The sequence below is a fragment of the Agelaius phoeniceus genome, chromosome 22 (assembly GCF_051311805.1).
Source record: "Agelaius phoeniceus isolate bAgePho1 chromosome 22, bAgePho1.hap1, whole genome shotgun sequence".
NCBI classification, from domain to species: Eukaryota; Metazoa; Chordata; class Aves; order Passeriformes; family Icteridae; genus Agelaius; species Agelaius phoeniceus.
The window spans coordinates 1,235,634-1,254,052 of record NC_135286.1 but is presented as its reverse complement, the minus strand read 5'-3'; the positions used below and the strand labels follow the sequence as shown (position 1 = coordinate 1,254,052).

General features: G+C 46.0%; 2 protein-coding genes across 7 annotated transcripts; one reads left to right on the top strand and one right to left on the bottom strand.

The window, feature by feature from the left end:
• Window positions 1–490: 490 nt before the first annotated feature.
• Window positions 491–4,396, top strand: PNRC2 (proline rich nuclear receptor coactivator 2). 2 transcript variants are annotated; one of them, XM_077189781.1, is made up of 3 exons: window positions 491–652; window positions 1,500–1,701; window positions 2,163–4,396. In XM_077189781.1, exon 3 carries the CDS (start codon window positions 2,181–2,183, stop codon window positions 2,601–2,603), a length of 423 nt encoding a protein of 140 aa, XP_077045896.1. In that variant the 5' UTR covers window positions 491–652; window positions 1,500–1,701; window positions 2,163–2,180; the 3' UTR covers window positions 2,604–4,396. The 2 variants fall into 2 exon arrangements, with proteins under 2 accessions (XP_077045896.1, XP_077045895.1); XM_077189780.1 differs by having other exon boundaries at window positions 492–652; window positions 1,497–1,701.
• Window positions 4,397–4,628: 232 nt separating this feature from the next.
• On the bottom strand, window positions 4,629–16,969 carry SRSF10 (serine and arginine rich splicing factor 10). Of its 5 annotated transcripts, XM_054648275.2 has the most exons (7): window positions 16,727–16,966; window positions 14,874–14,978; window positions 13,114–13,217; window positions 9,488–9,650; window positions 9,160–9,213; window positions 8,883–8,984; window positions 4,629–5,822 (listed from the first exon to the last, which is right to left on the bottom strand). In XM_054648275.2, exons 1-7 carry the CDS (start codon window positions 16,789–16,791, stop codon window positions 5,804–5,806), a joined length of 612 nt encoding a protein of 203 aa, XP_054504250.1. In that variant the 5' UTR covers window positions 16,792–16,966; the 3' UTR covers window positions 4,629–5,803. The 5 variants fall into 5 exon arrangements, with proteins under 5 accessions (XP_054504250.1, XP_054504253.1, XP_054504252.1 ...); XM_054648278.2 differs by lacking the exon at window positions 8,883–8,984 and having other exon boundaries at window positions 9,160–9,210; window positions 16,727–16,965; XM_054648277.2 differs by lacking the exon at window positions 8,883–8,984 and having other exon boundaries at window positions 16,727–16,964.
• Between the last annotated feature and the right edge of the window lie 1,450 nt (window positions 16,970–18,419).

The following is an 18,419-nucleotide window of genomic DNA, read 5'->3' as shown; positions in this document are numbered from 1 at the left end:
GGGGGCCGGATTTTACTCTTTGTTCGCTGAATCCCTTCTCTCGACGCCCCTCGCTCGCACAGCCGGGTGTTTTTTGTGCGTTTCTCTTTTTTGTTGTTGTTAATTATTTCACCTCTTTGAAGCCCCCAGCGGCAGCTGGCGCGGGCGTTCCCCGCGATGTTTGTTGTGCTAATTCGCGGGCAGGGCGGGGCTGGCAGCGGGGCCGGGGGCTGTGGCGAGGGGTCGGAGGGGCCCGCGGGCGGTGCCGGGCGGCGGGGCCGGCCCGGGCGGGACAAAGAGCGGCGGCCGCTCCCGCGCTGCCCTCCGTGAGGGGATTCAAATGGCGGCCCCGCCCGCCCGCGCGCCACGGCCCCTCTGCCCCGGGCCCGCCTGGCAACAGGCGGGGCTTGGCTCCCATTGGCGGAGCGCGCAAGGGGCGAGCTCCCATTGGCTGCGGCCCCGCGGCCCCGCGGAGGAGGGAGGAGGGAGAGGGTGTTAAACGGCGCAGGACGCGGCCGCCATTTTGTGAGGGAGAGTGAGGGGAGGCGCGGAGCGGAGCCGAGCGAGCTCTGGGGGCGGGGGTCGGACGGTGACGGCGGAGCAGCGCGGGGTCGGTTCCCGGAGGGCCGTGTGTGTGTCCGTGCTTGTGGGAGAGCGGAGCGGACAGAAGTCGGTAAGGGCGGAGCAGTGCGGGAAGGGCCGGGCGCGGCCGCCGCCATGTTGTGCTCCGTTGTTGGGGAAGGGGGAACGAGGGGTCCCGGCTCCCCCCAGGTGTCGGTGAGAAAAGGGAGAAAGTTCGGAGGCGAAGAAGCTCCGGTCAGCGGGAGCAGAGGGCAGCTGGGCCGGGGCCGGTGACGTTATCTCGGCTCTTGGTTTCAGTCCAAACAAGGCGGAAGCTGGAAATGGAGATGGGCGGCTCCTCTGGAGCTCTGGGAGGGATGGGCAGGGGGCTGCTGAGTTTGGGGAGCGACAGGAGCTGAACAGACTACAGTGCGTCAAGATTAAAATCTCAGAGATCCCAGGAAAGACCAGCCATGAGTAAAACAGGAAATTAGTGTAAGAGTTATTAAGGAATTACTTGGCTAACGAAGATTAAAGAAACAGCTGACAGAGACAAATGGAGCTCTGTAATGGCTGGGGAAGGTTTGGGCACTGTGTGGGCAGTTCCTGTATTGTCCCAGTTCCCAAAGTATTTTAAATTGTACTTTATCCCTTTCGTTTTAGTAGGGAAAAAGTAAAGTTCTTGTTTGTCTGTTAAAATGCTTTGTAAGACAGAGCACGAGCAAAATGTTACTTGGGATATGCTAAATATGGTCGTGAACTTTATGTAAGTAGAGAAAGACAAAGCTGTGTCTTTTTTGGGTGGGGTTTTGGGGTTTTGTTTGTAGGATGTTGTCGTCTTTAACATATAAACAGAACAGCAGAGTCTGAATTATTTCCGCTTGCCCTTCTTTCCACCCCGAACTGAAACAACTGTTTCCATAATCTGGATTGAAATTTTTTTCTCGTTTCTGCAGCAGGACTTCTCCCTTGGAGCTTCTGTGCCGAGAATCCGATGTTGGGCTCGGCTCCCTGGCTGAAGACAGCAGATCAGCCCATGAGAACTTCTATTCCCAGCCAAAGGAAGGAGTCCAGCACAAGGCAGCACCTCTTCTTTCAGGCTTGGAAGCAAGAAAGGGGACAAGAGTTGGAGAGTGTGGAATCGGAGAAGACCACTGAGAGGTAAATGGAGGTGGGAGAGGGGAAATAAACGTTGCAGGAGAGCCAGCAGGGAAGTGCTGAAGGCTGGACATGGGCTTTGGGAATTGCATGAAATCTGCTCCACTTGAGGTGCTTTTCGGTTCATTTTGAGTTTATCAGAGCAATTTACACTTACCAGGAGTTTGGGCAGTGGCCTTATCAGTGCAAACTTTGCCCAGTCTTAAGGTGCTAACAGGCTGAATTTAAATGTCTCCAGCACTCAATATTGACTGATAAAATCTGGCTCTGCCTTTTCTGACCAAGGTTTTGCCAGTCCCATTCCTCCAGTTAGACCTTTTCTGAGGAGAGGCGTGGTGTGTTTAGAGCCAGTTTTGGTTAGGTTGTTTTTTATCCCTTTGCTTGAAATCTGAACATTCTCTGTTATACTTTGTTTTAAATGAAAGAGTAATAAAGACTTATCCTGACTCCTCTTGTTTTTCCAGGTGACATTTAAGTTGAAGATGGGCGGTGGAGAAAGATACAACATTCCCGTTCCCCAGTCCAGAAACACCACCAAGAACCATCAGCAACTTAAAAACAGGCAGAAGAGCAAAGACCCCAATTCTCAGATGAAAACCTACGCGAAGAAGGAAAGAGGCCACGGCTGCAGCTCCTCTCCTGGTGCATGGCAGGCCATGCAGAAAGGGGGGAAGAACAACGTTCACTTCCCCAAGAATCCCAACTGGAATGCTGCTCTGTCCAATCACAACCTGTTGTTCACCCCTCAGAGCAACCAGAACTATGCTGGAGCCAAGTTCAGCGAGCCACCCTCCCCAAGTGTTCTGCCTAAGCCACCAAGCCACTGGGTACCTGTTTCTTTTAAACCTTCTGATAAGGAAATAATGACATTTCAGCTCAAAACCTTACTGAAAGTCCAGGCCTGAGGTGTAACTTGTGTGATTTTCAGAAGTGATTTCAACTGTCAGGGTTTCAGATTTGAGCATTGTTATTCCAAACTCCAGGTGTGCCAGGACCAGGTGTTCTTGCTGCATGTAGTTAGTCACTTGGAGAGGGGTGAAAGTTTACATTCCCCTCATCTTTTACCTCAAAAGTTCAGTGCTGTGTTCACCTCACTGTGAAATAGATATTTTCTTGTAAATCAATCAAATCCTGAGCAGTCACCATTTAATGTATTTAAGAATAAATGGGACTGTGTGCCAAAATTGGAATTGTGGCTTTGAATTGTTAGAAAACCACCTTTTACCTAACTTAATGCAGCATGAACTGAAAATAAAAACGCACTGAAAACTTTAGTCAGGTGATTTGCTCCTTTTCAGGCTGGTGTGAGATTTGCTAAACACTCTGCAGAGCAGAAACCTCCACCTGGGCACCCGGGGAGGCACAGCTGATCCCTGCCCTGCCCTGGGAGCTTTAGTGGCACTCCTGCAGTGGTGGGTGAGCGTTTCCAGCCCCGACTCCCATCTGGAATGTTCTGGAAGGGTGTGGAAGAACTCCCCGGGCAGACCCAGCTGTGCTTCCCAGGAATCTCCACGAGTGCCAACTCAAGACCTTGCATTGCCCCAGGTGACTGCCAAGAAAGCTCCCCCAGATCCTTTGTGTGCCCACTGCACTGAGGAGTTCCAAACCACATTTTTCTATTAGTTTTTATAAAAAAGGTGGAGTAGTTCCATAGTTTGGTGTTAAATTGGTTCCCCTGTAACAATGAATAGTTTGGGGCAGGTGTTAGATGTTCTCACAGGGAAGACAGAGCCATGTAAATACATGTAAAACATTGTAGCATATGTAAATTTCTGCTGGGCTTTCCTGCACAGAAGTATTTTTAGTACAAAACTGCTGAATGTAAGATGACCATGTTGAGTACGTGGCCTGGTTTAAAAAAATGATATTTTGTTTAAAAAAAAAAATTAACAAAAAAAAAAAGACATTTGTGGCTGTGCCCTTGCACTTCACATGCAATGAATATGCACATTGTATTTGGTTCTGATCTCTTTTTTTTTTTAAGTAAAATCAGTGCAAAAAATGCTTATTTAGATTTTTTTTTTAATTAAAGAAAAAAAAAAACTTAAAAAAAAAAAAGCTGCTGGAGTTTCAGATCCCAGATCCTCCTGTTGTGAATGTGTAGGAGAGGAGTGTGTTCAGTGATGAAAAAACCACTGAAGTGTTCAAATCAAGTGTTTCACAAGAAATGCAAATGCCTGGGTTCAGGTGCTGGATAAAACTGAAGGATTGGAATCATTCTGTGTTTCTGAAATGCATCAATGCTCTGTAAAACAACCTTTTGTCCCAATCTGCTGCAGTCCCTCGGCAGAGGGGCAGGGCAGGTGGCTCCTGAGCTGTCACCTCCAGCAGGATCAGCTGAGGGTGACAGCTCAGGAGCAACCAGGCTTCTTTCAAAAAACAAGGATTTACTAAAAAAACCAAAGTGCTTTAATTTGAACGGGCCTTTTGCAGATTGTGAAATGTTTGGAGGTGTCTTTCTGTACATTCCAAATGCAGTGGCAGCTGAGCTGAATGTTTACAAAATTATTGAAAATTCTTGCTCCAAATCACACAGAATTGGCAGTCTCTAAACTTGTGTTGTGACCTGGACCTTCACCAGAGTCTGAGCTGTATCCCAGTTAATTATCTATTCTCTACTTCAAATTGTCAATTACTGATGATGTTTGTACAAATTGGAAACAAAACATAAATAAACTTTTTTTTTTACCCCCTAAAAGCATTCCTTTGTTTTCAGATGGAAATGGAAAAGTGGGATGACCTCATTTTGGCAGTTCCCTTCTCAAGGGAGGTTTCCTTAACTGCAGCCTTCTCTTGATGCCTTTGCAGTGGTTAGGGAACACAGGGCTGGAGAATTAACACTAATTAACGTTCCTGACAAAACCAAAAGCTTGGGGCTCCCTCTCCCACACACTACAGCTGGATTAATTAAGTCAGAAGGTGCTCTCAAGTTATAGTCAAAACTTGTACATTTTATTCCCAATTCACAGGGTTATTTGCACAGATGGAACACAAAACTCAAGAAGAAAGGATGTGGGTGAATAAAACATCAGCATCTCCGATCAAACACACTACAGGGTACAGAGTCTTCCCTTCCTACAATAGTCTCAGCAGCAAGAGCATCTTTAGACAAATATTAATTATAGCAATGGACTACAGACTTTTTTAAGCAAGTTACAAGATAAATGGAGAAAACCAGCAATTCTTAATGGGTGATTATGTCCTAAAAATGTGTCAATTGTATCCCTTAGTACTTGCCTGGCAAGGCCCGAGCAGCAGTGCTGGGTGAGGCTGCACTGCCCTGCTCTGAGCACACCCCAGCTGGCACCAGACCCAACAGGCAGGAAAAAAAGCTCTGTCCAAGCAGAGAGCTCCAAACAACATTGAAACCAAAAGATTCCACTTTGAGTAAAACCATGATACTGTACATTAAACATCTTGAGAAGACATAGAAAGGATAACATTGAGCTTTCAGAGACCAGTCTATCAGAGTCCCTAATTAAACACCCAGCTACTTAACCACTAAATTGAAGATTTTTAATTACCAGTTGGGTGCATGGACTTTAGGTGAAAAAGAAGTTCCAATAGAGCCTTCTATGACTGCTGACACCAATCGATTCGCTGCAGATATTTTGAGCACAGCCATTAATTTCAGCAGAGGTTTTTTTTACACACTACTTCAATTCTACAAATTTTGCAGGAATGACAAAATCTAGATTTACCACAGAAAAACGTAATTCCCACCGTTCTTGAGACTCCAAAAGAAAGATATCTAGACATGATCTTTTGTAGCCTGCAAAGTTCTTGCATTCCAGCTGTGCATAACCTGCAGGAAGCTTGCACAAGACAGGCTCCTGCTTTTTTTAGGGCAGGACTGGGATACCTGCATCAAGGAAGGGAGATGTTATCTAGATGGGCTGTGGCTTGATTTGCATGAATGCATAAACATTCCCTGCCCTTTTGGCCACATCCTGCTAACTCGTCCCCAACTGAAAGGCCCACAGAACAGCTTCTTCACAATTTTTCCATGGGAGCAAGAACTAGGACAACATCTTTATTCATGCACTCTTGAAACATCGTGGGTTTGTGTTCGGCTTTTCTGGCTTGTTCATATACACAAGTCAAGTCAAAGTTTAGTCCTACCTCTGGGAGAGAAAGAAAGAACCATCAGAACTGGCAGACACTACATTATACTTGCAATGATCTGGCTTTTCAAAACAAAAATTAAACTGTGCTATACATAAATGCTGAGGCACACAATATAAGGACATGCTGACACAACAGTTAAGGAATAGTTACTGTTACTCTGCCTGGACATGGAGATTTCTCCTCCCTCCTCCCACCCTTGCAGCTCCAAGTGCAGCTGGAGCAGCAGCAGCACCAAGCACAGCAATCCCTGCAGGGCCTGGCAGACACAGCCACGCTCTCCCCACCACGCAGGCACCAGGACCCCTCTCAAGCAGCAGCTGGCCATGAAGACTATATTATATTTATATATATAACTCTATAAAGCTGAAAAGAGTGGGGGTTTCTGCTGCTAGAAGCAGAAATAATCACAGCTCAACTTAGAAAGGGTGACAGTGGCTTTATGAAAGCAATTCAGTGCTTTACAGAGGATTTTTGTCTTGCAGGGCAGAACCTTCAGCTGGGCACACACCAGTGCCAGGAGGCAGCTCCAGCCCTGCTGCCACCTCCCACAGAACCACTGCTGGCATCAGTTTGGATATGGCAATTATAAATTGTTATGGTGATACCATCATTTTGATTCTGTATGAACCTTTAGTCATTGCTTTTAAGTAGTTTCATAACCTGGCTAATAATATCTGAATTATAACCTATGGGGCAAGTCCATCCAGCAATAATGAAAGTTAATGGCAAAGAAAATTCAATATATTAGAGTACAACTTATGCTTAGTGTTCTCAGTTTGTCTTGTACCCCTTCAAAAATGTGAAGTGACATTATTTATTCAGACACTAAATGAAAAATTCCTGCCCTTACTGAAATACCATAGTAAGGATTTTACTCCATAAGGGATGCATAGCTCTACTCCTAACCATGCTCTGGAGTCAAATTCTAATGCTACAATAATTCCAGTGGATCAGTATTTCCTTCATTTTTTTATTACAGCATGTTTGCTAAATTTACAGCAAGCAGAAAATAAGCTGGGTCTTTAGTTATTTTGATCAAAACATCGATGTTTTAAAGGTAGTACACAATATTTGTTAAAAAGAACATATAAAAATACCTTTTTAGAAGCCTCTATAAGAAAGGAAATACAAAGTTTAATCCCACAACTTTCCTCTGCTAGAGCTGCACGCTAACTGCTACAGTTTTAAATAGACTTTTTGCTGTTTTTAAACTATACATCCAGGAAAGTCTACAAAATTAAAGGAACGTGCATATAAATGATTGCATAGCAGAACATGAACATTAAACTGCAAACAGTAAAGAAAAAGTTAGAAATACTATTAAATGTACAAAGGTTCTAGGATCAACCCCTAAGCACGTTCCGCTGACGAGACCCCAAAGCCATCTGCGCTTCTTGAAAGGCCCTGCTGAAACACTAAACCCAAACCCTAAAACATTTCTCTAAAAAAGAACTTTTGGAAATCAATGTCTTTATATGCTACAGACATCAGACAGCGAGGAACATTAAGTGTTTGATGGTGGCTTTTGAAGGTAAAGAGAAAAAAATAAAACAATGCCAAAAGCCATTTCCATAACAAAGGATCTTGCCTCCTAGAGAAATACTGGTAAGATTACACACTGGGTTTGTTATTTTTCACGTTCAATTTTCTAAATATACTGTATTAGTGATAAACTACATAACTAGAGATGCAGCTCTTGTTCATATCCAACTTCAAACATTTGTTCTGAAGGAAAATGAAATCTTTTAACCAAACCACTATCCATTCTGAGGAAGGAGTGATTCAGGCTTGCTTGACCAACTGCTTTTTTTGCTGTGTAAAAAGCAAGCAAGTCTGGTAACCCAGGGAGATGGCTACAGTTTGATACCTATGAATACACCAACTAACCACAGGAGTCATTGGCATAAAAGTTTAGTTCTTATATACTGTACACACACAACTCGAAACGATCTACTTGTATCTAACAGCAGGAAAACTAAGCAACTTTATGGTTAACTGCTCACTAAAACTGAGAATAGATACAAAAAACTGCATAAAATGTACACACAACCTAATATTTAGTTGCTCTGCCGTTTGCTGAAATCTGAATTTAGATTTTCCATTTCAAGGTGGGTTTTTCCCTCACTTTTCAGCACCAGCAGCCAGGGCAGAGGCAGTGAAGCCTCTCCTCTATCCCGGGGCTCTGAGCGAGCTCCAAGAGCAGCTCTCTCTGCCCATGTGGAACATGCAAGGTTAGTACCATCTCTCCAGACAGCAGGCTAAAGAGAAATCTCCCAAATCTCCCTCCACAGAGCTCCATGTGCCAACCTGCTGGGGCTGGTGGGCACGGAGAACACGGAAACCTGCCCTGGAGCCATGGAAACAAACTCTGCCAGGCTGATTTCCCAGCAGCCAGTGTTGCACTACAGCTGTCCAGTTTTCCTTTTCCTCACAAAGTTTAGAGAGTTGAAGAACCAGTTCAACAGCTGGTTTAACTGCCCAGCACAAACTGGTACCAATTTCTCTATGGGTGTGACATTTGTAAAAGGACAATGTTGCAAGTTACGATCAATCAAGTCATCACCAAATATCTAAGCATTAAAAATGCAAATCTTTACAAAAATATACATAGAGACACCACAACCAAATCAGTAGCTGCCCGTGACATTTAACCAAGTGGACAATCTCTCTCCCTCTCCCTCTCTCTCTCTCTCTCTGTGGCTTCTCAACACTGTTTTAATTTCAACCATTGTCGGCTACAGGGAAAACTGACAAAGAAAATATTTTTTAGCACTGTTGCAACATCATATTCCTGATAATTTAAGTAAACTGAACTGTGTGTAAATGAATCTTACATGCCTAAACCAACATGGATACACTGTTAGTGGCCACTGGACTTGGGACTAGTCCAAGACCTCGATCTGGATTTTGACCTAGATCTAGAATGTGATCTTGACTGTGATTTGGATCTAGCTGGTTCTTTTTTTCTCGACTCCTTCTCATATCTTGAGCTGGACTTATAGTGTGTTTTAGAATCTGTTTTAGAGGTGCCTCTAGATTTGGTGTGAGATGCAGACCTAGACCGTGATTTAGCCTTCATTTCTTTCTTGGGCTGTGACTTGGATCGTGATCTTGAATTGGACTTAGATCTTGAAAAAGATCGATTGCGGTGTTTGAACCTAGCAGAATAAAGGGGAGAGAGGAGATTTGAATGTAAAAACACTATTCTTAGACATCTAGTACATTAAAAATTGTTTACCGTTTTTGCAGGAGAAACTTTTTTTTTTAAACCTATAGTTAAAGGAATACAGTGATCTAGCTTGCAATTTAAAGGGTGTAAAAAGTGGTTTTTACCTATCATTGTCCGAATGGCTTCTGCTACGACGAGGTCTTCCAGTAGGTCTACTGCTAAAAAGGCACATCAGAAAAAGTAAACGGTGACAAATACCTAGGTAAACGTACAAATACTTTACACATTCTAGTTTCAAGCTGTGCATTTGCTTTTAGCTACTCTCCAATGCAGCACAGAAAGGTTTCATTCATTATTCCTGATCAGATGCAGCATGCAAGGTACGCAACTCCCACGAAAGAAAAAAAACATTCTTGCAAAGTGTGACAATGAAATAGTGAGCGTGCTGTGTCTGTGCTGTGAGCTGAGGCCAGCCCCACACACTACACTTACTTTCTGGGACTATAGGATCTTCTGTAGCTGTAATCAAAGGAGCGACTCCTCGACCGTCTGCGCTCGTAGCTGCGACTCCGAGACCGCCTGTATCTGTCATAGTCATCGTAACGAGAGGAGCTGTACAGGTTTCTCCCTTCCTTGGCTTTCATTTGGTTTGGTGCTGTAAAAATAGCAATATTTGCAGGTGAAGATGATGCCCTACTTTTTCCCCCCTCAAGGTTTAAGCCATGTATTTGGTGTTGAGCAGAAAGGTTCATTTGTGATTTGATGCTTATGAAGGGACAGGTGAGAGGCTGCTCTGTGCCACTTGAGCCACTGGACACAAATTAATGCAGCCTTGGGGGCACTGTAAATCTAGAAAGCAAAACAAACAAAAAAACCCTCAAAACCAGTCAGAAAGGACTAATGCTCCATAAAACCAGAACACAGAGCTGGCCAAGGTGATCTCAGGCCAGCTGGAAACTGGTACAGCAGGTCAGAGCCATGACTGACACATTCTGACATTCCTGAATTTACCCAGTGAGTGAAAGCCAATTAAACACTTTCTCCTGGCTGCACAGCACCATCATCACACCTGATCCACAGCTGTCTGTGATGATTAAAGGCCCAGCTTATACAAAGGCTTTGGTGGATGCCACACAAAGGGAAGTCTGATTCCAAAAGGAGCCCCCAATAAAACAATTCACTTTCACTCTGCAGCTTAGTTATTAAAGTAATTAAGAATGAATGAACCTATTAGTCTTCCACTGTATTTCCTCTCAGCAGCACAGCTATCCTTCCTTTGTATGAAATTCATGCTCTAAGTATTTAAACATGCTGGAACAAACATCCTCTGTACTAAACAGCTTCAAATTTTAAGTTTTTAGTGCTGCTTGCAACACACTAAGGTGGATTTAGTTAATTTTGCTCAGAAACTTGTTAGAAATCCCCATGTTTATACACAGGGCAGAAAGTTGTCCTTTGGAGTGTAGAATTTCTACTGACTCCATTAAAGTTAATTGTGAGGACCTGAGGGAGAACTGGACAGTCAGGTTGTTCCTCTGAGAGCTGTAACTAAAGCTCTTTAAGGTCTCTTTATTTCCAGGCATCACATGAGTATTACAGTCCTGCTTTATTCCAACAGGGCTGAGCCAGGTTTTACAAATCTGTATCTCCCTGCAAATTAAGACTATGCACACAAACAACAGATTTAAAAGACCCAAATTCTCTTTGCATTTATCTGTTCAGAAAATACAAGTTCTGCTCCACCTTGAATTGAGATAACTTGAAACTGACTTTTATCCTGAAGCCAAATGAAAATGAAGACATTACCTCAATCCTGGAAATCACACAGAGCTGCACAGAAAGCTCTGAAGAATGACTGTGGTGACTGCTGTACTTAGTTAGCCATTCATAATTAAACGAGTCATTAACAGTCACTGGATGAAAGGCAGAACATCCATGTGCTATTTATATACAACAAGAACACATCACAACAATGAGCAGCACGTGCAGGGTTGGGTGCTGAAATCAGGGAGATGAAATGCAGGGAGATGAGGAGATGCAGGGAGATGAGGAGATGCAGGGAGATGAGGAGATGCAGGGAGATGAGGAGATGCAGGGACATGAGGAGATGCAGGGACATGAGGAGATGCAGGGACATGAGGAGATGCAGGGACATGAGGAGATGCAGGGACATGAGGAGATGCAGGGACATGAGGAGATGCAGGGACATGAGGAGATGCAGGGACATGAGGAGATGCAGGGACATGAGGAGATGCAGGGACATGAGGAGATGCAGGGACATGAGGAGATGCAGGGACATGAGGAGATGCAGGGACATGAGGAGATGCAGGGACATGAGGAGATGCAGGGACATGAGGAGATGCAGGGACATGAGGAGATGCAGGGACATGAGGAGATGCAGGGACATGAGGAGATGCAGGGACATGAGGAGATGCAGGGACATGAGGAGATGCAGGGACATGAGGAGATGCAGGGACATGAGGAGATGCAGGGACATGAGGAGATGCAGGGACATGAGGAGATGCAGGGACATGAGGAGATGCAGGGACATGAGGAGATGCAGGGACATGAGGAGATGCAGGGACATGAGGAGATGCAGGGACATGAGGAGATGCAGGGACATGAGGAGATGCAGGGACATGAGGAGATGCAGGGACATGAGGAGATGCAGGGACATGAGGAGATGCAGGGACATGAGGAGATGCAGGGACATGAGGAGATGCAGGGACATGAGGAGATGCAGGGACATGAGGAGATGCAGGGACATGAGGAGATGCAGGGACATGAGGAGATGCAGGGACATGAGGAGATGCAGGGACATGAGGAGATGCAGGGACATGAGGAGATGCAGGGACATGAGGAGATGCAGGGACATGAGGAGATGCAGGGACATGAGGAGATGCAGGGACATGAGGAGATGCAGGGACATGAGGAGATGCAGGGACATGAGGAGATGCAGGGACATGAGGAGATGCAGGGACATGAGGAGATGCAGGGACATGAGGAGATGCAGGGACATGAGGAGATGCAGGGACATGAGGAGATGCAGGGACATGAGGAGATGCAGGGACATGAGGAGATGCAGGGACATGAGGAGATGCAGGGACATGAGGAGATGCAGGGACATGAGGAGATGCAGGGACATGAGGAGATGCAGGGACATGAGGAGATGCAGGGACATGAGGAGATGCAGGGACATGAGGAGATGCAGGGACATGAGGAGATGCAGGGACATGAGGAGATGCAGGGACATGAGGAGATGCAGGGACATGAGGAGATGCAGGGACATGAGGAGATGCAGGGACATGAGGAGATGCAGGGACATGAGGAGATGCAGGGACATGAGGAGATGCAGGGACATGAGGAGATGCAGGGACATGAGGAGATGCAGGGACATGAGGAGATGCAGGGACATGAGGAGATGCAGGGACATGAGGAGATGCAGGGACATGAGGAGATGCAGGGACATGAGGAGATGCAGGGACATGAGGAGATGCAGGGACATGAGGAGATGCAGGGACATGAGGAGATGCAGGGACATGAGGAGATGCAGGGACATGAGGAGATGCAGGGACATGAGGAGATGCAGGGACATGAGGAGATGCAGGGACATGAGGAGATGCAGGGACATGAGGAGATGCAGGGACATGAGGAGATGCAGGGACATGAGGAGATGCAGGGACATGAGGAGATGCAGGGACATGAGGAGATGCAGGGACATGAGGAGATGCAGGGACATGAGGAGATGCAGGGACATGAGGAGATGCAGGGACATGAGGAGATGCAGGGACATGAGGAGATGCAGGGACATGAGGAGATGCAGGGACATGAGGAGATGCAGGGACATGAGGAGATGCAGGGACATGAGGAGATGCAGGGACATGAGGAGATGCAGGGACATGAGGAGATGCAGGGACATGAGGAAATGCAGGGACATGAGGAAATGCAGGGACATGAGGAGATGCAGGGACATGAGGAGATGCAGGGACATGAGGAGATGCAGGGACATGAGGAGATGCAGGGACATGAGGAAATGCAGGGACATGAGGAAATGCAGGGACATGAGGAAATGCAGGGACATGAGGAAATGCAGGAGATGAGGAAATGCAGGCACTCACTCTTGCGGTCCCCCTGTGCAAACTGGATTTCTATTTGCCGACCACAAATCCACTTCCGATCCAGGTTATGGAGAGCATCTTCTGCATCACGGACATCTTCAAATGTGGCCAGTGTTAAGGTACTTGGCAATTTGAGCAGTTTAACACATTTGGTATTTAAAATAAAAATTTGCAAGTTATTTTCTCATTTTACAGCCATGGTTTAAGTTTTTTAGTCATGCTACTCTACACACTAATGTTTTCTTTAATTAACACCAGCTAGCTGAGAACTCCTGTTATAAAATTAAAATCTTGTAATATGACCATGAATTTATCCATCAGCAAGCACTTGCTATGTGGTACTCTTAATTTTTTTTCTTCTCCCACTTGTACTTATGCAAAGAAAACAAAGGTATCCTTTCAAAACACACTTTTAATGGTCATTTAGTTCTCTCCACTGTATTTAGTTTATTAAAATTAAGCCCTAGTTCTTAAATTGTGTTGGACATACCAGCAGTAAATATTAACTATTGACTTTGGAATTGGAATAAAGCTTTTCTTTTTGTTTTAAACAACTGATTTTAGGTTTAACTGATGCTATGTCACAGCCCTGTGTGCAGAGACAGCCTCCCCAGTGTGAGAGGAGAGCCCTGCACTGCCTCTCAGGGCCAAGGTACAGTGACACACATTTGTTTTAATGCTGCAATTTACACCCCTAATTCCAGCTGGTGGGACCCAAAACAATGAGCTGCCTTTCCCCTCCAGGCCACTCATGTCTCAGCAGCATCATCTCTGCAGGAGAGAAACTTCCATTTCATTCAGACCACAGTTACAGTAGCACTCACAAGAGAAATATTACAGGTTTTGTCAATGGACTAAACCAGAATAATTCATCAAATTACTGCTTACATGACAGACAGAAGAAAAACTGTTATTCTGTAGGATACATCAGGTATGACTCCTTTAATCTTGGCCACCATTCAACTTCATCTTGACCTTTAACTCTTTAAGTGCTTGTCAGAAGGACTTGTCATGAGATGCTTGGCCAAAAATGACAGATGGCTTTATCTTTAACTTTGAAAAACAACCTTTTCCCCCTTTTGTAGATAAAGCGCAGCTTTGTCTCCCATTATGGCTTGTCCTTCTTCCAGCTTTTCTTTATTTTTTCTTTTCCCAAACTCTCCCTTCTCTTCAAGCCTGATCCTTAAGAGGTCTTTGGCTTGTCTACTTGCCTTAATTGTTGAACTCTACTCTAAAGGTTCTTTCATGCTTTCTCTTTGGGGTCGCCATTACTGTACAGCTTTACATTCTGAGGCAACAACAGAGGACAGCAAATTAGGGGACAATATTAAAGAAAGAAGTTCACCTCATTTTTTATACAATCTGATTTTGATCAAGTGATTCCAGTTTCCATTTGTTAAATTAACAATGAATAGCAGCCACATTTTGCTAAGCACAACTTTACTTACACACCAGTGATAATAAAAACGTGCTAGACAATTTTGAGTCAGTGATAAATTTTCATTTAAATCATATAGTATTAATTTCAGTGGCATAAGCAAGCTTTTATATTACTGGATTTAAGTTTTGCAAAAAAGGCAAAGAACAATTGAGAGAAGTTAAATCTTCAAAAATAACGAAACATCACGACATAAGTAAGACACTTATTAGATACAACACAAAAGTAAACTGCTTTTTCATGGAGATTGGTTACCTCTTACACAAACTTGAATTTCAAACTTCAACACCCCTCACTAATGAGCCATCTGAAGAAAGGATATTGAACATAGGCAAATCCTCGGGGACGACGAGTGTAGAAGTCAAGGGGAACGTAAACATCAACTATAGGCCCATAACGCCCAAACTCCCGGCGCAAGTCTTCGGACCTGCAACACCACAAACACCTGATATGGCTTTGGCACTGCCCGAGTGCCACAAAACACCCACCAGAATCAGACTGAACGGCAAAAAATCAAATGGACAGTTGATATCAGCATCCTTGGTTTTTGGAAGCATTTGGTGGAGGATGAAAGTGGCGTTTTTGGGGGAAGAAGCGTTTGGGCAGTGCTGGGAGCACACGGAGCTTTTCTGAAACGCTCGGGATGCTCAAGTACACCCTGGCAGTTTGAAACCAGCCTTCAGCACAACCTAAAACAAAAATGTCAACTGAGAAGCGATGCACACCACTTCATTCAATGCAAGGTTGGCAGAAAGTGGAAGAAAGGATTGTTAAATTATCGTTATTATTATTCAAGCACCTCAACAGTGATTTTGCAACACACAAACATCAATTACGAGATCCAAATAAACACTGTGAGACCAAACCAGTCACCCAAACTCATTTCCATAGAATAATCAATACTCACAACCACATCAAACAGAACAGATCTCAGTGAGCAGCCACTCATGCCCTCGGGATAGCTTTTCCAAAGAGTTGGCTTTAGAGAGCTGAGACAAAACTGCTCAGCTGAGCCAGCCCTGCAACAGCCTCTCCTCAACAGAGGCTTCTTATTCACATCAGCTCCTCACATTTAATTTGAGGACAAAAACCTGCACGAGAAGATTGATGCAATACCATATTTAGGTGGTATGTGAGAGTTACTACTGGTTTTAGTATTTTTTCCTTTCTCTTGCACCAGTTGGGAAACAAATCCCCACAGTCAGTGCTGGCAGAAGGGAACTGCCACCAGCATGGAGATCTCACAATGAAAACACCTCCAAGAACTCAGTGCTTAAGGTGAATCCTCAACAGGATCCACAATATTGTAGAGAATTTGGAAGTGATCATCCTCAGCTGTTCTTAAAGTAAAATAAACTACTGGAAAAATGAACAAATTCAAGGGGAAAAAAAAAGTAAAAATTTTACTTTCACTCCATTCCATCGTGCCCACAGGACGATGTGTGAATGTTCCACAAACAATAACAAACACCAAAGGTGGTTTTGGTCACTGAACTGTCCAAGTGAAATGAAGAAAACCAGCAGCTCACTAAAAGCATATAAGGAATAAATAAGAACCTGTGCAACGCTCTGTTTTTGTTGTTTCAACTCCCTACGAGAAGTTCTTTCACTGCACACGTTTAGTCCTTACGGGCTCTCGGAACCACACGATTATAACGGAGACCAAGCATCGCTTCCCTCGAGTCCGGACTGAGGGTCCCGAGAGGCCCCGGTACACAACAAGCACGGCAGAACAGCACCGGCAGCAGCCCCGCACTAACGGGACCGGCCACGCCAGAATTTTGGGCACAAACGCTCTATTTCCTCCCATCTAGCAGCGATACTGTAATTCCAGAGGAGCATCCCAAAGTGCATCGCTGTCCGGCATGGCCCCAGTGCCACATCCCGCTGGACACACTCCAAGGGCTGCGGGGAGTTTCACTTTGTTGCGGCCCAGCTTTGTTCTGTCTGGACGCTGTTTGGAAACGAACCCGCGTGGAGAGGCGGGGAGCGAGCAGCAGCATCGCGAGGAAAATGGAAGGCAGGGCAGGGAGAAGGGAGAAGGCAAAGCGGAGGAAAGGAGCGGGCCGGGCTCGCCCCCTTCCTTCCCCTCCCCCGGCTGCGGGGGGACCCCCGCGCCCGCGGCCTAGCGAGCCCGCCAAAGCCTGCGCGAGCCCCCGCTCCGCCCCCACTCACCGGGTGTCGTCGGCCACGTTTCGCACGAAGAGCGAGGTGTTGGGGGGCCGCAGGTAGCGGGACATGTCGGCAGCGCCGGGGCGGACGGCAGGAAGGAGAGGAGGGAAGGAAGGAAGGAGGGAGGGAAGGAGCGAGCGCGGCCCGGGCGCGGCGGGAGCGGCTGAGGCGACCCTGGGGGAGCTGCACCGCCCGCCCGCGCGCCGCCTCTCGCGAGACTTCCCGGGGGGGCTTCCGGCGAGAGCGAAACGCGGCGCCAAAATCCTGCCCCGCTCCGGCAGCGCGCATGCGCTCCGGCCCCGCGCGGGAGCTCGCGGGTCCGCCGGCGCGCGCCGCGCATGCGCGCTGCTCCCCCCCTCCCTCCCCTCTCGCTTTTCCCGCCGAAAGAGCGGGAAGGGGGAGCGCGCGCGGGGCAAGATGGCGGCGGCGCCCCCGTCGTGAGGGGAGAGCGCGGCCCGGCCTTGTGCGGCCGCCTCACGGCGCCGTGGCTCCCTCCTGTGCAGCCAGCTGACACCGCCTCGGGCTCTAACGCCCTTTCTGAGGCTCAAGGGATCGCTGTCCTGTGGCATTGCTGTTGCAAAATGTGGAGTATGTATAAGTTCTGTTAAGAAAAGGTGTTCTTTGATGTTTGAGGTTTTCATGCCTTCTAGCCTAATCAACAAGAAGGCAGATGTAACCCGTGAAACGGCAGGCAACGAGCTCTAAGCGATGTGCCTGTGTTAGAATAACAGATTGGTAGAACTGCCTTGTTAAAGTTGAGGGCTGGACATGCTTCGATGATCTCAGACCTAGGGGGAGGTTAACAAAGCTGGAGAAAAAAGGATGCCCGCTGATAGAGGACACAAAGAATACAGAATTTATGGGCCATCTGGCAAGAACTCTGAAGATAAGGAAGAAACTAATAAACCCAACTCAGCAACCGTGCTGAAATGATCTCCAGCTGGGTAAAATGTAATTTTACATCTGCAGGGGCAGGTCATGACCATCAACCCACAGACCACTGGCCCAAAAGGAGAGAACGGGACTAATTAGCATGAGAAGCCACAGAATAATTAACCAACAGAAGATAGAATACTATTTCAGAACTATGTGACCTGTAGCCAAGGCACACTAGTTCCTTTGTTTGCTGAAATGTGTAAATAGTAATAAATTTTGATCATCGGTGAGCTCGATTTGTGGAATCCCACAGGTCCCCAACTGTGCAACACTGAAATAAATGACCAGTGTCTCTCTGGAGTGTGTAACTATTGTTGCACACGGAGTAATTAATGCAATTTTTGTGGAGAACACCGTTACCCACTGCCCTGCTGAGCCCCAGGAGTTTTCACCAGGCTGTTTGCACAGGACCAGCCCTTTCCATTTAAGTTGTTTGTGTGATGAAAACAATCCAGTTGCTGGGTGGAGAGATTGTTTCTCACCACGCTCATGTGTGACTTACATAAAGGTGGATAAAAGGCACATCTGACCCCACAGTCACAGGGTTTGGTGAAGAGTTCAGTGAAAAGTATTTTCATTTTCATGTGAGGGATTTTCAGCAAACTCCTGCAGGGACAGAAAGACTTGGAGCTGATGCAGCCCTGGTGTCTGCCACCAGTGTATTTTCATCTTTATTTTTAATATTCATGAATGAAAACTGGTGGGTGGACATTGCTGTTCATATCTTGGCAATCTCACATTAAGAAGTGCCTGATTTTTA

What these genes read in the sequence shown, in the direction of transcription:
- PNRC2 (XM_077189781.1), top strand. Translation starts at nt 2,181, where the DNA reads ATGGGCGGTGGAGAAAGATACAACATTCCCGTTCCCCAGTCCAGAAAC.
- SRSF10 (XM_054648273.2), bottom strand. Translation starts at nt 16,791, where the DNA reads ATGTCCCGCTACCTGCGGCCCCCCAACACCTCGCTCTTCGTGCGAAAC. An exon ending in TGCACAGGGGGACCGCAAGA is followed by an intron (nt 9,651 to 13,113) that starts GTGAGTGCCTGC and finishes CTATTTTTACAG; the next exon opens with CACCAAACCAAATGAAAGCC. An exon ending in AGCCATTCGGACAATGATAG is followed by an intron (nt 8,985 to 9,159) that starts GTAAAAACCACT and finishes TTATTCTGCTAG; the next exon opens with GTTCAAACACCGCAATCGAT.